Raw genomic sequence first — 16862 nt, 5'->3', positions numbered from 1 at the left:
CTGCGGCTGAGGTGGTTCACCGTCGCGGAGAAACTCGCCAGTTCGGCGGAAACCCAGGTATAGTCACCGAAAACAGTACCAGCGGACTCCGCATCGTGAGTATTGGCTTTTGAATACTCTAAGTCGACGTCCGTAAGTAACCGTAGAACGTTTGTGGATATTAAGAATTCGTTGAACATTTTACTTTTGTTTTATACACAGGCGCGAAGAGATCGTTCAGACGAAATTGACGACGATCAACTATCTCAAGAATCTTTGGATGCTGTTCTTGAACATTCTGAGCACATATAAACACGAGGACGAGAAGTTTCAGCAAAACTTTGACATGTCACCTTGCCAACGAATGGTCACCGCTATTAAGCTCTTGGATCAAAAACTCAGGTTGGTCTACAAACGGACAACAAAGCGGCAGCCAGGCGAGCTTTTTACCCAAAAGACGAGGGAGGCGGACACCCTCCCGGAGTTTCAGTCCGTGGTGGAATCGTTGGTTTCCATCAAGGACACCATCGACGGGAACTTGTCTAGACTGGAAAACAAGTTTTCGAACTCCGGGACGGTCAACGTCAGGAGTGAGAAGAACGGAACCCCGGCGGAGAAAGAGGTTTGTATGTTACACGTTATGCTTGCTTAACAAGCTTTAACCCGTTTATAATATTTTTAGCTCTCCAAACTCTGACGACAGGCTACGTGTGGCCTGATGATCAAACTGCCTTGGACGTAAAAGCAGCGAAGCGATGTCGCCATTGGTATGACGACTAAGGAATGGGAGGCGCGGAAAACGCACAACATGAGCGCGGTGATAACGGTCACGGAACACAAGACTAGTGACAAGGAGCCGGCCACCCTTGTGTTGGACGAAGCAATGACCGCTCTCATGGACAGGTAATGATTAGTGTTAAAATATACAATTAATATTAGTATGCATACATTGTAAGCACACGGGTACACGTATCAATATATGATATATCATAGTTTAACTTTCTATTGTAATGTGAAGCAATACTTATTAATACCACACACATACATAGGTATGGTTATGTGACGTCAGTGACGCGTATATATAGGGCTCATTTTTGTGTACAAGAGCCACTCTCGGACACTCTTGGACACGGTACGCTGTGTGTATATATCGAGTTGTATGTTACATTTATATTATACTGTTATTATAATCATAAAGTCGTGTTATCATTTGTGTTAAATACCTCAATATTCAAGTTCACTCAGGCTTCAATTTCAACAATTAGTAAAGATAATAATTACTCATCAATATATTCTGTTGTCAGATATTACCGTTTGAGGACAATAATAGGCTGTGGAAGGCCGAATTTCTTCGTGATCAACTGAGGGGATCGAGTCACGAAGATTTACGACGACGTAAACAAAACGTTCGGCGCGCGGCTGTCGGCCAGCGTTTTTCGACGCATGGTCGAGACCGAAGGCCGGGATCACGATACTGCAACGTCTTCGGGCGTGGTGAAGGCGTTGCAGCATTCGGACGATACGGCCAACCGGTATTACCGTGTGCCCGAAACGGCCGAGGCGTTTCGGCGCCAATCCAATCTGGATAAGGTCGAACAAACGGCGCTGCTTAAATCCTACGTCGACAAACAGTGAGCGAACATATCTCCTATCACCTAAAACACGCCGTATGCTAATTATAACTTTTTTTTTCAGCTTCGATGACTTCTTTCCCCCTATCGCGCATCAACCATTTCCGCCGCTGGAAACGGCAGTGGCGAGGATTACCGAGATCCAGGCCATGCAGGACTACCCTAAATATAGTTTTAACTGATAAGTATGTAGGTATTCGAATTCGTACGGTACCAAACAAAAATAATAATTTGGCAACCGTAGTCTTTTTTGGTATCCACGACATCTTCGGCGTTATCTTGTTTTGGCATGCGATTGTCTTTGTTGTAGTTGTTTTTGAAGTTCGCCGATTTAATACCGGTCATTATTTGTCGCTGTGTCACTGACTCACTATATACTTTGATTAAATATCGGACACGGAAAGACAAATAATTAGGGGGGAGTTGTGCTCTTTGTGATTTGAATGAAATTTACATATATTTTTTATTTTGTATTTGATAATTACAATCTGTAATCTCTAGAGGTGTATGAATACTATTTGACGCATAACCACCTTATATATTAAACAACCATGTTATAACATACAATATTTTATTATTTTCATAATTTTAAAAATTTATTATAAATCAACTTACAAATTAATATTAAAAGAAAAATTATTTTCGTAATTCCATCATCACTATATTCCCCCCCCCCCAGTAGACTATAAATTCCCCCAGGTCGGGAACCGCTGCTCTAAGGCATATTAAAACACAAGTTTTCTAAATTATTTGTTGTTAACCCATAATTTAAACTTGAACATTTAGTTATGTATTTGACTCATAACAAATTATTGTGTTTGGGTAAATATTTGTTGTTACACTATACTTTGAATTTGAATTTGAGCACTTTATTATTGATCATCAGTCTTCATTTGTTTCACTCAATAAAATAGAATTGTTTGTTTAATATTGTTATCTTCAGCTGCTCTTTTGGGCTGCATCCGAATTGCCTGCCGTGTACCTACCTATTACCACCTACAAGTTTATCATTATTTATCATACACTTACGTGCACAACTTAAACTTTATTTTTGATTTTTCTATATACGCTTTATGATATGGTTGTTATAAATGATTAGTTTCTAGATTAAAATAGTTTGTAAGCATTATTATATTAATATAAAATAATATTAAGATAAAAAAATATATATTAGAACTACGTCCGAAGTATCCGTATAGGCTCCCGTTTGTCCGCTTCTGTAGGCAAATTAATGTTGTTGGCGTTCAAAATAACTAAGCACAATGCATTTTATATAACTACATATATATTCGATTAACTAGCTATCAAGATTCGTTATCGTAATCGGATGCAATATGGCTATTTAACGGACGATAAGGGACAACGACCCGGAACCGATACGGTATCATCCGCTACGGCGTTACGGCTGGTAAACTGAAAATTGGTACGGTTATTGTGTTTTGAACAAAAGAAATGAAATAGGCGGAATATTGGTACTATAAAATATTTTATTTTCAGTGGTTCAAAAAATTAAATTAAAATAAATATAATATGTTCACAATTAATAGTAATAAGATAGTAAAAAAATATGTCGAAAATTAAATTAAATATATGTTCATAATAGTAATATGATAGTCAAAAAATGTGTCCAAAATTAAATATTAAATTCATAATAATTCAAAATTAAATATAAATTCACAATAGTTTCCCTATGGTATTTAAAAAAATGTCCATTGTAATTTCTTTATTTACGTAACTGGTAATAGTTTCATGAAGTTTATATTGAAGTAAAGCATATTTTTTATTTTTTTTTCGAGATGTTAAATTATTAGGTTGTTCATGCCTAAATGTACTTATCTAATGTGTAGATGCTTTAAGATTGTTTTTTCATAGTTTAAGAAACCCTGATTTTTAACGACCGTACCAATATTCCACGATCAAAACAACCGTACCAATTTTCCGACAATCGTTACGACTATAAATAATAGTAATGATAATATGATTTAGATAAAATGGGGATATCACCTGTGTGTTTTTCTGTGGCTTATAATATTAGTACGTTTTGGAACGTTAACTTGTACACAGTAACTTAACTTTAGCGTGATCATGTAACCACAAGTTGAAAATATGTTAAGTGAAAAAAACAAAATCCTTTTTATAATTGACGATTTTAAATTTTATTTTCAAAAGTTGTTGTGTAATGATATTGAAAGGTGGGCTTGTTGTAAACGTTCGTGTACGGCTTACATAAAATTAAACAGTGACCATAAAATTATATTCCGCAAGTTAGATCATAATCACAACAAAGACGACAAACAAAAATTAAATAGACAACAGGTATGTAATAATTTAAAACGTAAATCTATAGATAATCCTTTTGAAAGACCATGTAAAATACTGCGTCGTGAGCTATTAAAGGGAGATATAAGTACATGGACGAGAAATGACACAAGTTCGAAAAAATTTACATTATGCCAGATCAAGTATTTATCCCAAATTACCAGATACATTGATTGAATTACATACAGCATTAGATAATTTGAACATCAAAACTAATAGGAACGAAGATTTTTTTATTTATTAATAAACACGAAAAAATATTGTAGTTTTTACAACACAAACAAATTTAAAATATTTAAGTAAGTGTGAAATTTTGTTTGTTGACGGTACATTTAAAAGTTGCTCTAAAATGTTTTACCAATTATTCACGATTCACGGGGTTAAAAATCATAACTATACGCCACTACTTTTTATTTTACTAACGGGAAAATCGAAAGAAATTTATGAAGATGCTTTGACTAATTTTAAAATATATATATATATAAATATATTGCTTTTTGCTTATTGCTTATTGCTTATTGCTTTGCTTATTTCCTTAGAGTTAAAACATGGTTAAGATCTAGAATGGGAAATAATAGACTTAGTGGTTTGGTGCTTCTGCATGTTCATAGAGATATAAAAGTAAACACAGATGCTATTATTGAAAGATTTGCCAAGCAAAAGAACCGCAAAAGAAACTTTATTTTGTAATATGTTTGATGTTCTGTAAGTCATAATTTATAATTATTACCTTCATATAAAATATAAATAATATATTAATTTTAGTTATAAGTTTATTTAATATGTATAATATGTTTGAAGTTTGACTGTTAATTTAGTTTGAATAAAAAATAATTTTTGTTTTAATTTTTTTATTGATACCTATTTCTTTATGTTATGCCGTTGTAGTATAAAGTTTATAATTTTATAATTTATAATTACATCTCATGTACCAAACAATAGAAAAAAAAATTTGATATGAATGCAAATTGTAAGTATAATGTAGGTATATGCAAAATATTTTTGCCGCCCCCCCCCCCTTGTGGCTTCTCAAGAACCGCTCCTGGTACAACCAATGTTTGTAAGTCATATCATTCTAAACTAAATAGTATATTCTACTCCCCAAATCCTAATATTTTCCAATTAGTTGATGTATTAAAAAGCAAATACAATGTGATATATATATAAAAATGCGTAGTTCCAATTTAAACAACAGACGTCGGAAATATTAGAAAAAGAAACATTTATAAAATCAATTATGATGAATTTTCAAAATAATAAAATATATAGAATACAATATGTAGAAAAGTTAGCATACATGGCGTTGCCGATATTAAAATAAATAAAATAGTAGGTACTTTTCCAAATTTTAGACAATATTATTATTATTATTATAATTATTGATTTTTTGATTTATTATTATTATTTGTAATTTTTCAGTGTAACTTATAACACGTCAATTGTAAAATGATTAAAATGATTACAATGTCTTTACCTTAAAATCATAGTTAATATCTATATAATAATATTAATTCAAATTTAATTAATTAATTTACATATCGTTATATTTTCTCAAAATTGTTTTCTATTACTTGGTATTATTTGCTTTAAATTCGAAAGTATATCGTCACGTTTTTCTTGTGGTATACCACAATTCTTTGTATGTGGAGATGGCAGAGGCATTCCTTTTTTATTCATAAATTTTTTTTTGGAGAAAATCCAATGTTGTGTATGTTTCATCTCCTAACTGATTTTTAGTAAATAACACATATTTTCCACGTTCAGCTTTTATTGACACAATGTCTCTCAACAAAACTCTATTGGTAGATTTTAATAGTTTCTGTTGTGCCTTATAATCTTTCCATTTAAAATATCAGAATAACTCATTTTTTTAAGTGTACATTTCCTTTATTAGCCGCCCCTACTGCATTAGCAAAATCTTCAAAATCATAGGTTTTCTTTTGATATTTTAAAAATAATTCCACTTGATGATGAAAACTATCGGCTGACATAAATGTGTGCCCTGCTTCAAAATAATTAAAAATAATTTCTTGGGCACAAATATCACTTGAGTTAACTATGTATACTAAAAATGACAATAAACACCAGTTCTTATTTTGACTACTGCAGTTATCTAGCCAAATTGTCAACTTTTGGGCATCGCGATAGTGCAGGAAAAACGAAATAAATGTACTGACCAGGTCTTCTTTTTTTCGCTCACTAATGCCTTATGCCATATGCATGCAAATGGAAAAGAATGTTTATTTCCCCCGATAGGCACAAAGCTTTCATTGCAAGCAACTATTCTTTTAGTAAATAAAACTTTTTTAAATGTATCTACACGTGATAACATAATAACTTTTTAGAGATCTACTGTAACATAGAGTTTTCATCGAATTCTTTTTTAGCGTGCCCTTGATACAGAGCTCTTGCAACATCAGCTTTTTTTATGTACAGAGTAAGTTTGGCAAATTTCACAATCGCCAAATAAATTATCTTTTGCGTGTTCATGAATTTTTATATAATAATATAATTTCATACAGTGAATGTGACATAGATAATATTATTTTATTATATTATTTTTTAGTCAGGTAAGTAAAATAATTGTCATGATATACTAAGATAAGACATATAATTTTTGCTTTTAATTGTGCACAGTATCATGATAAAATCATGTTCGTCATTTTTTCCCCTTTTTCGACCCCTTTCTTGGTCCCTTTTTCGATTCTTTTCTTGATCCCTTTTTCGATTCTTTTCTTGATTTCTTTTTCGATCCTTTTTTCTTCTTTCCACCGGTGGACACCACGGTTACTTCTTCGTTTATAAACTGCGTTTCAGCATCTATTCGTTTTAAAGCCATCGGTGCGTTGGGTAGACGCATCTCAACCTGTAAGCAGGCGACGTCGGAAGGGTCATCGTATGCCTTGGATAGCCGCAATACAAACACGTCCTCTTTTTCATTCACTGGCCGTCCGGTGACGGGACCAACCGCTGGATTATTGATAGACATCGGTACTGTGGGCAAAACTTGCATTGACCTTTTGCGCTGAATGTTGATATACTTCGTGGCAGTCGGCCGGTCGACAACGGCGGTCGTCGATATCGGCAATTTGCCATTTTTATCGGTGTTACCGGACTTGATTGAACGGGTCCTTTTTCTAGCCGCCACTTGACCAAGGTGAAACGTAGCCCGGTCACCGGCTACCCCAACTTGACCAGGCAGCAGTCGAATCATGTTTGGACTCGATCGGCCGACTCCCAACTTCTTATTCGTGCAGAATGTTTGCATTAACTATAAGAGTACAAACCATTAGCTGTCATTCAATCATGTCAGAAAAAATGATACACACTTCTAAATGTCACTTCAGTATTCACCGATTAAAAATAAAAGCGATTTTCCCAATATGAGAAAAATATAAATTGTTTTATTTTTTTAAATAAAATTATGCCGGGAAAAAAGGCCATAATAATGGTTTGCGTTCTATTTTTATGCAATGGTTTTACAGTTATGAAATTATTGTTAACGCGTATTTGTATACAACATTATCATAATAGGTGATATTTAATATCACATAAAGTATTTACAATTTTCAAATTATCATGTTCTTATTTGATTGAATGTTACTTACATTAGGTGGCATTCCGGTGCCCCGAAATGGACATTCTTCAGTTGTATATTTGTTGCAGTTAGTCGCGCAATCATAGTCCCCCTGAGTGCTAGAATTTTCCATATCCTGGCATACAGAAGTTTCCAACAAATAATTCCTCATCTTTTCCATTGCAGTCACCGCGCATCTAACCATTTTGGACTCGTTCCTGCAACATGCTTCACTATTTCTGGTCCTCTTACTGTGTTCCATTTTATGTGTCTCTCAATTTGTCATGCACAATTATTTTTTTTTTTTAGTTAAGTAGAATTATAATTTTTGTAATTTTTTTTATAAAATAAAACAGATTTTAAATACAAGTATTTTAATTTACTGACATTGGATAATGGTTGCTAAGACAGCAAAAAAGTTTTGCATATTGAAGCCATACGTTTATTAATTAATTAGCATAACTCTTCTATTTCTTCTCATAAGAGTGTACTTGGATGTGACGTAAATAGGAAAGTGGGTATAATACGAGAATTATATTTGTAATATATGTATATTATTTATATTTACTAGATACTTGATATCTTAATACCTAAAATTTTATCATTTTATTTTAACAACTTGAAACTATGTAAAAAAATGTTTTCAAAAACATGAATACTTTTTGAAATAATGAGTGTACAATGATAAAATAATCACCTTATATGTATATAGTCTTAATTCAACCCGTTGTTCTATATTGAAATGCCACAGCCCCCTTATTAATAAAATAATTTCCAAAATTGTCTCTAATTTCTATCCCATTTCGATTGACGTATCTGCCATGTCCCTCAAAATCCTCCAAATTATTTTTATAAGTTTTATCTGAAATGTCTTTATTATAATTACATCCGTGTCTCTTTCTAACAAAATTATGTAAAACACAACATGCTTTTTAATATAATCGAAAAAATCGGATTTGACTAGAACAGTCGTATGTAAAAAATTCCACTTGTTAGCCAATACTCCGAAAGCACACTTGACGTGACGGTACGTCTTGCTTTCAATAACATATAGTTAAATATTCTACGAATATTTTCCAGCCCACGTCCTGGATATGGTCATAATAAGTTTGTATGTAGTCCAAATGCTTCATCAGTAACTAATGGTTGGGTATTCTCTGTCAATTGGTAAGAATACCGGATCAGGAATTTGGAGTTGATTTCATAACTTTTTTCCAAATGCACTTAGTCGAAAAAACGCTTAAATTCGCTTCTCTTTCTCTGTCTACTGTTCTATTTTATCACTTAAGCTTATTGTTCATTAATTGTAACAGATTGCGTAATATAAAATTTTGTTAAAAAAAAAAAAAAAAAAAAAATTCGCTTCTCGCCCGTACATTCCGACGTCGATAAAAACTAAATTTAAATTCACATCTACCACTGCCAAAAATACGATTGAAAAGTATTTTTTACAATTATAAAAAAGTGTCCAGAATTGTTTGGATTTCTGCATTTTATATATTTACCATCTATTGACCCGAGACAATTTGGAAAATTTGTTTTTTTTTTTAGTAATAAAGTTCCAAAATGTCAATCCATTTTTCTTTGTTTGGTTTCAGCATTTCTGTGGGTTGTAACACTGACTAAAACTTGACAAGTATCACCGGCAATTTGATTAATAGTACTTTTACCAAAAAAAAAAAATCAAAATGTTGGGCAGAAAAATGGATTCCCGTTGATAAATATCTGTTCAAAATATATAGATAGTATTTTAGTAGATAATAAAAAAATGAACGATATAAAAGTCTAAGCAATTTAACTTATATCGTTATAAATATTAAAATAATTTTCATATAGTCTTATACCATGCAGCTGCTAAAAAATGATACGCTTTTGAGATGAATGAGGTTGTCATAAGACAATAACATTTGTTAAATACCTTTAACTAAAAACTATGTTGTAAGATGTAGTTTAACACCACTTACATCACAAACGCTAAACACTACAATAGTTATTAATACAAAAATACGCTTCGATTCAGCTTACAGGACAACCTTGTATCCAACACAGGTCTTCAAACAACTGAAATTTGGTCGAAGTTGAAAGCACCTTATGGCGTCAGGCTGCATACATATATTCTAGGGGGAAGCTTTTATATTCAATGTCTATATTCAACGGGCAAATTTAAACTCCCCTAAAATTTTGTAAATTCCCCTAAAACCATTTTGCTACCGTATTACACTTACGTAAACTTCCCTAATAAAGAATTAGAACTATTTAACCTAACTACGTGTACCTAATTATTTATTTTTTATTATATTATGATTAAATATTTGCTGAGATATTTTTTCAGTTTCAATGGTTTCGTTCAACTCGTCCGGAATTTTATCAATATTTGCAGTTAAAATTTAATCTTAATCGTTTAGGAATTGTATTGTATAAAGCGAGATAATGGTATTGCTATATCACAAGTATTATTAAATTACCACAAGTATCGGCATTTAATACATTTGTTGTTTTGACGGTCATTTTCAGTTATTTTTGTTTATCTGTTGTCTGTCGATATTAACGATATTAATTGGGAAAATACGTTGTAAAAATATATAATTCCTTGACTTTTTGAACACTTAACAATTTAGTTTCTTTCAAAAGATAACTGCGTCTAATATTTTCTCTTCTCAGTCACATACAATTCAGTTACTTGCGTGATATATATTATTCTATAGTAAATTTATAACATCGTTTGTGTTTCATGTGATATTATAACGTATTTATTTATTAATTAATAATAATAATTAATAAATTATGTCAGAAATTAAATTTATTACCAGTGAACGTGGTCGTCCATTAATTTTATATAAAATGTATAAATATTATTTTGAACGTACATTGATTCAAACTGGCGAAAAGAAATAGCGTTGTTGTGTTAAGAAAAGGAACCTCCAAGTATAATATCATCAAGAAATGAAGATCATAAACACGAATCTTGCAATGAACAAATGATGCAGCGTCAACAGCTATCTGCATCATTAAAAAGAAAAGCAACTGATAATCCGCACAATAAACCAAGTAAAGTTTTAATTCAATGTTAAAACAGTCAACTAGTAAATTAGAAATAACTGACTTAAAATATGTTAAGAGAAACGCATACAATGCACGCCGTAATATTTTACCTCCTTTACCAAAAAATATGAACTCTGTCCACGAAGCTATTGAGCAACTTAATATAAAGACAATCCAAGATAAAAATTTTGTATTAACAAATAATATAATAGATAATTTAATAATTTTTTTATGTAAATCAAATTTAATAGCTTTTTGTCAAGCCGAAATTGTGTATCTTGACGAAACATTTGATTTCTGTTCTAAATTTTTTTACCAATTCTTAACTTTCCATGGTTATTTAAACGGTCATTATGTTCCTCTAATATTTTGTTTATTGAAAGATAAAAAGGAATTAACATATAAACAATGTTTTCAAACAATAAATGAACTATGTAATGAAGTTGGTAGTGAATTCAAACCAAATAAAATTGTAACTGATTTTGAAAAAGGGTTAAAAAATGCTTGCTTGTTACAATGGCCCGGAATTAAATTAGATGGTTGTCGTTTCCATTTATCGCAGGCATGGTGGCGTGCAATTCAAAGATTTGGGCTCGAGATGGACTATAAAAATGACGAATCAGAAATTAGTAAATGGCTACATTACTGTTTTGGATTGATATTTTTAAACCCAGAAGATGTTGAAAACTGTTTTAGTATTGACCTGTACAACATTAAACCAAACGATGACCGCCTGGATAAATTTTATGATTATTTAAAAAATACATATATTATTGAACGAGCAATTTTTCCACCTACAGTCTCTGGGCAGAAGCTTCTTCCGAATTGACAAAATCCACCAATGCTTGTGAATCATTTCATGCCCATTTCAAATCAAATCAAATTTTAACCATAGCCATCCAAATATTTTTATTTTTATTGATACATTAAAAATTATTCAATCAGAAATTTATATAAAATTACAGAGTATACATAAACCAAATAGTTGCCATAATAATAAGTTAAAAAGACGACAACAATTATTAAACCAGCTAATAAAAAATAATCAACATCAACATCAACAACATCTACAATCAAGAATTAATAATTTTAATAAAACTAGAATGACGATCTAAAGAGCTGAATTTTTTTATAAAAAAAAAAACAATTTTTGGAGGATAACTAGAACCGCCTTCACGTGGTGTCCTCTGGGTTACGCTAAATGGTTCTAATTTTTTATTAAGGGAGTTGACCTAAGTGTAATACGGTAGCAAAATGTTTTTAAGGGAGTTTACATTTGCCCATATTCAACATACAGATTAAAAACTATAGAAGATTACCTATGTATTTTAGTCACAGGAACGTAAATTCTAGAAACCTCCGTGGGAGCAGTTACCCTGTGGGGAATTTATAGTTGTGTTATATAATATTCTAATTAGGTACACCAAATATTTTACTATAATAAAATAATTAAAATAGCGTATGATGAAGGATATACATTATATAATGTATTGTTTGTTTTGTAAATATCTTGTCGTGAACCCGCGACCGTTGCCCGATGCGATTGCGGGAATTATTATTCTATATTATTTATACTATCCATGTCAAGTATTTTAATTATATTATATTCAGTTTTACCACAGCCGTCGTGTGTTACGATCGATTTTTCTCGTACCGACCGAATAACATATTGTTATTTAGATACATAATTTTTTATATGTATAGTATCTTGATATTCTAGATTGTATTTAAAAATTATACTTATTATTATATGGCACCCAATGTAAAATATTTTATTATTTAGTGTGAAATAAATACGTGCGTGAAACCACAACTCCTTGCCCTTATTGTTCCAGGGCCCACGCCACCGATTGTGGTTTTTTATCATTAGTAGAACCGGGTGATGAAAATTTAGTTGATAAAGGCTTTCCGAGGATTATAATAAATTGTGAAAAACAGAATTCAATTGTAATCATGCCATTTCTACACAATGGTAGCCGGTAGGTTCATTGAGGATGAAATTCTCCAGACATACAATATAGCTAATTAGAATTCATATTGAAAAATTTTTTTGATAAAATGAAATCTTTTGGAATTCTTAACAATATAACTATTGATCTTTTACCTTATATTGACAATATAATTCATATGTGTTGTGTTTTTATTAATATGCAATTACCTATATTAAAACAGTAATTGTACATATATTTTAGATACGTGAAATTAATGCTTAGGTACAAATTACATGACATATTTTTTTAATCAATTTTAATTGTTGCATTTAATTATCTTCATCTTTAGTAATGGTCAATAAAACAGGAATCAACAAGTTATATACAAAAAGATTGCATTTATCAAAAAGCTATATGAACTTGGCCACCCAAAGTGGAAATTTTTAATCCAAATTTGTCAAAAATATTTAAGTCATTTGTAAGTGTATGTAATCACAAATTGGAAATTTGTAAGTTTAGCCATTTTAAATTACCCACAAAAGTTTAAACCATTCGCGAAACTTAGCCGTTTCATCATTTCAAAGTTTTTGACTGTGCCAAATTGTTCTGCACCATATGTATGTATAATGTATATGTAAGCCCGAATTTAAAACCTTATACCTGACGAATTGATTATAAATTAATTTTATTAAAATTCTTACCAATTTTCATGTCAGTTTTTTTTTTTACGTTGACACTAGAATAACGGCAGTTTATAAGTTAAATATATTATGTTTTATTTTTATCATGTATCATGTATATCTACCTTTTTTTCAAAAAACACTGGAAAATTGCCATTCTCTAATATTCTTAATTTTTATAATTTTTAATAAGGTGATTATTATTCTGAAAATCATATTATGTTAAATGATAACATTTATAATAGTATAATTTCATTATTGATTGTGCTGCTTTAGTGGCTTAGTGCAATTTGTTTTACTTGGTCCCGCGTTTATACCAAGTCCTTAACTTTATAAGAAATCAAATTTCAATTAAATCGGGGCTGAAGCAATGTTAGCTAAAAATAATATTCATAGCAAAGAATAAAGATAATAGTATGTACTACAATAAAATTGTATAATAATAAGTTTTTCATATACAAAATGTAATTGTAAAATGAAAATGAAAATAATAATAATGTCCTCCATATAATATTACCTATATAAGTATTATATTACTACATTGTACGACGTACGTATCATTTATAATAAAATTAAAATTAACATAATATTTTTCTATTACTTTTTAAATATTGCCCTTTGTTAATCTATAATGATCTATGAACATTATAATATACAGAAATAAATATATTAATTTTTTTTTTTTTTTTTTTTATTAAAAGAAACTTTGTAAACAATTAGCTTCGACAATTATGATTATAAATATTACATAGAAAACAATATTAACAACAAAAATAATATTACAAATAAATTAAATTTTTAAACCAGTCTGGTTGATGAAGGATATAAGTGAGGTAATAATTGGTACATTTGGTGAAGAGAGAATGGATTGAGTGTCGAGTTTGACATTAAAGGAGTGGATTAGGGTGAAGAGGGTATTGCGTTGGGGAACCAGAGAGGGACAGTGAAAAAGTATATGTGAGATATCGCAAATCATGGGATCGTGAACGTGGAACATACATAAAGGAGAGTCATTGAGAGAAAGTTTATAAGAGTGAGAAGGTAGTAAGGTGTGTCCAAATCTTAGACGTGAAAAAGAGGTAATTATTTTACGATTTAATTTGAGGTTGTGAAACCAAGGGTGAGAGGGGATAGATGGTGAGATATTTTTGTACCAAGAGGCATAATTGGGGGCTAGTCCGTTCCATTGGTTGCGCCATAAATTATAAATATGGTATTTTAATAAGGGACAAAAATCGGTCCAGGGAATTAGAGTAGGAGAAGGACAGCAGAACGAGGAGGTAGATTTTGCAATGGAGTCCGCTATTTCATTTCCTTTTATACCAGAATGGCCGGGCACCCAAAGGAATTCAACTATAAAATCTGAAAGGGTAAGTTCATATAGAAGTTGCCTGATCCTAATGGAAATAGGAGAAGGACGGGAATTGAAAAAATCGGAGGAGAGGCTAAGAAGACATGATAAGGAATCGGAGACGATAAGATAACTGCTGGGGGGGAGGGCAGAGATGGTCGAAAGGGCTTCTAATATTGCGAAGCATTCCGTAGTGAATGATGAGGCAGAAGAGGGTAGATTATTAGACATGGAGATGTGTAAGTCAGGAATGAAAAAAGCGTAACCAGCCGAAAGAGGGGAAACTGAACCATCTGTATAAATTAGGGTGGAATTTGGAAAATTATTTTGAATGTAGTCTAAGAAAAGATTGTTGACGATGATGGGTGATATAGATTTAAGTGCCTTGGAAGTAAAGTTCAGAAAATGTCTGTTGGTGTGAACTATAGGTGAGTAGGAGAGAGCCAAATAATTAATTTCATATAAGGGTAATATTTTAGAATTGGTAACAAAATTACGGATTGAAGATAAGGAGTATGCCGTGGAGGCAAGAATTGGGAGAGATTTTTTAACGTAACGCCAGGAGAAGTATATGTCAAGAAAGGAATTAAATATTGTGGGATGACGAAGGGAGAAGTTTTTTAGTAGAAATTTACCAGCCAACCATCTGTTTCTGATATTAAAGGGGGGGCATGCCGTCTCGATCTCAACGGCCGCATTAGGGGTAGATTTAAGGGCACCAATAATTGACTTAAGGCAGGAGTTTTGGAGATTATTAATTTTTTTCCAATGTGAATAGGATGCGGAGCCTGATAAAAAGCATCCATAGTCAAGTTTGGACCTTATAACAGCTTTGTAAATGATTAAAAGTGTGGAGGGATGTGATCCCCACCACGTATTGGAAATTGATCTAAGGAAATTGGCCCAAAGAGAGGTAAATTTAATGAGATGTTGAAGATGCGGAGCCCAGCGTAATTTGGAGTCTAGTGTTAGTCCTAAATACTTTATGTTCTGGACAATTGGAATTGGAAAATCGTTTATAGTGATATCTAAAGAGAGAAGGTAACGTCTTCTAGTGAAAATCATGGCCTTACATTTTTCGGGAGCTACAGAGAAAAAGGAAGAAGATAGAAGGTTTTGTAGGAGATTGAGCGAATTGTTTAAAGAGTCAATAGCGAGATCGATATTTGAATTGTAGGAGAATATGACAAGATCATCAGCATACACTAGGCACTCATGTCCAAGTGTATTTAGTTGTTTAATAATGAAATTCATATACAAATTAAAAAGAATGGGACTTAGGCAGCTACCTTGGGGTAGACCTGTGTAAGTGGAGCGTATGTTTGTAGAGCCGTATGGGGATGTGAATTTTAGAGTTCTATGTGAAAACAGGAGGGAGACAAGGTTAATGAATATAGGGGGTAGTTGGAGCGAATTAAGGTGAGATAGGAGAGTTGGTATATGGACAGAGTCAAAGGCACCACGAATGTCGATAAAGGCTGCAGGTAAAAAATGTTTGTTGTTAAAAGATTGGTATATTTTACTCGAAAAATTTGCGAGGCAATCAAGTGTACCTCTTCCTTTTCTGAAAGCATATAGGTTGTCAGAGAGAATAGAGTTATGTTCGAGCCACCAATCTAGGCGGTTTTTTAGAATAAATTCCATGGTTTTGCATAACGCTGAGGACAGGGCGATGGGCCTAAATGCAGTGGTAGAGTTGGCTTTGGGAATAGGTATGACTATAAACTCTTTCCAGGAGTCAGGAATTATATTGAGGAGGAGAATTTTGTTGAGTATATTCAAGAGGTACTCGACGGCATTAGTAGGAAGGTGTTTGAGCATAACAGGGGAAATGTTGTCAGGGCCGGAGGCGATTGATTTACGTGAGGCGATGGCGGCGTTTAGCTCACTTAAGGTTATAGGCATGGAGATTATGTGATTAGTAAGTGTATTTGAGGCAGGCAAAATTGAATTATGTAAGGCTTCAGAAGATGAAGGGACATAACATGGTGCTACTTTACAACAGAAATCATTGAACCAACTGTCATTGTGAGGACGAGAGCGAGTAACAATACTATTGCGAAAGCGTTTAGCGGTGGTCCAGGTAGATTGAATGGATGAAGAAGGGTTGAGGTTCGTACAAAATTGTTTCCAAGCTAGTCTTTTAGATTCTTTTAAGAGACGTGTGGTTGCAGCGCTGGCATTGCGATAAGTAAGATAATCTTGAACGGAGCCTGAGCGAATGAAGGTTTTATATAAGGATTTGCGGTTGGAAACTGCTTCGGAACAGGAGGAGTTCCACCACGGGGGAGAGGGAGGGAAATTGTTAAGGTTATTACGTTTGATAGGAATTGTTTTCTTAGAAATATCTAA

The 16862-nt window shown here is 32.3% G+C and overlaps 1 protein-coding gene across 1 annotated transcript; it reads right to left on the bottom strand.

The window, feature by feature from the left end:
• Positions 1-6588: 6588 nt before the first annotated feature.
• On the bottom strand, positions 6589-7768 carry LOC132925191 (uncharacterized). The gene is made up of 2 exons (XM_060989605.1): positions 7538-7768; positions 6589-7200 (listed from the first exon to the last, which is right to left on the bottom strand). Exons 1-2 carry the CDS (start codon positions 7766-7768, stop codon positions 6589-6591), a joined length of 843 nt encoding a protein of 280 aa, XP_060845588.1.
• Between the last annotated feature and the right edge of the window lie 9094 nt (positions 7769-16862).

This window comes from Rhopalosiphum padi, chromosome 3 (genome assembly GCF_020882245.1).
Source record: "Rhopalosiphum padi isolate XX-2018 chromosome 3, ASM2088224v1, whole genome shotgun sequence".
Lineage (NCBI taxonomy): Eukaryota > Metazoa > Arthropoda > Insecta > Hemiptera > Aphididae > Rhopalosiphum > Rhopalosiphum padi.
This window is presented reverse-complemented; position numbering and strand designations above follow the sequence as displayed.

What these genes read in the sequence shown, in the direction of transcription:
- LOC132925191 (XM_060989605.1), bottom strand. Translation starts at nt 7,768, where the DNA reads ATGGAACACAGTAAGAGGACCAGAAATAGTGAAGCATGTTGCAGGAAC. An exon ending in GCACCGGAATGCCACCTAAT is followed by an intron (nt 7,201 to 7,537) that starts GTAAGTAACATT and finishes GTACTCTTATAG; the next exon opens with TTAATGCAAACATTCTGCAC.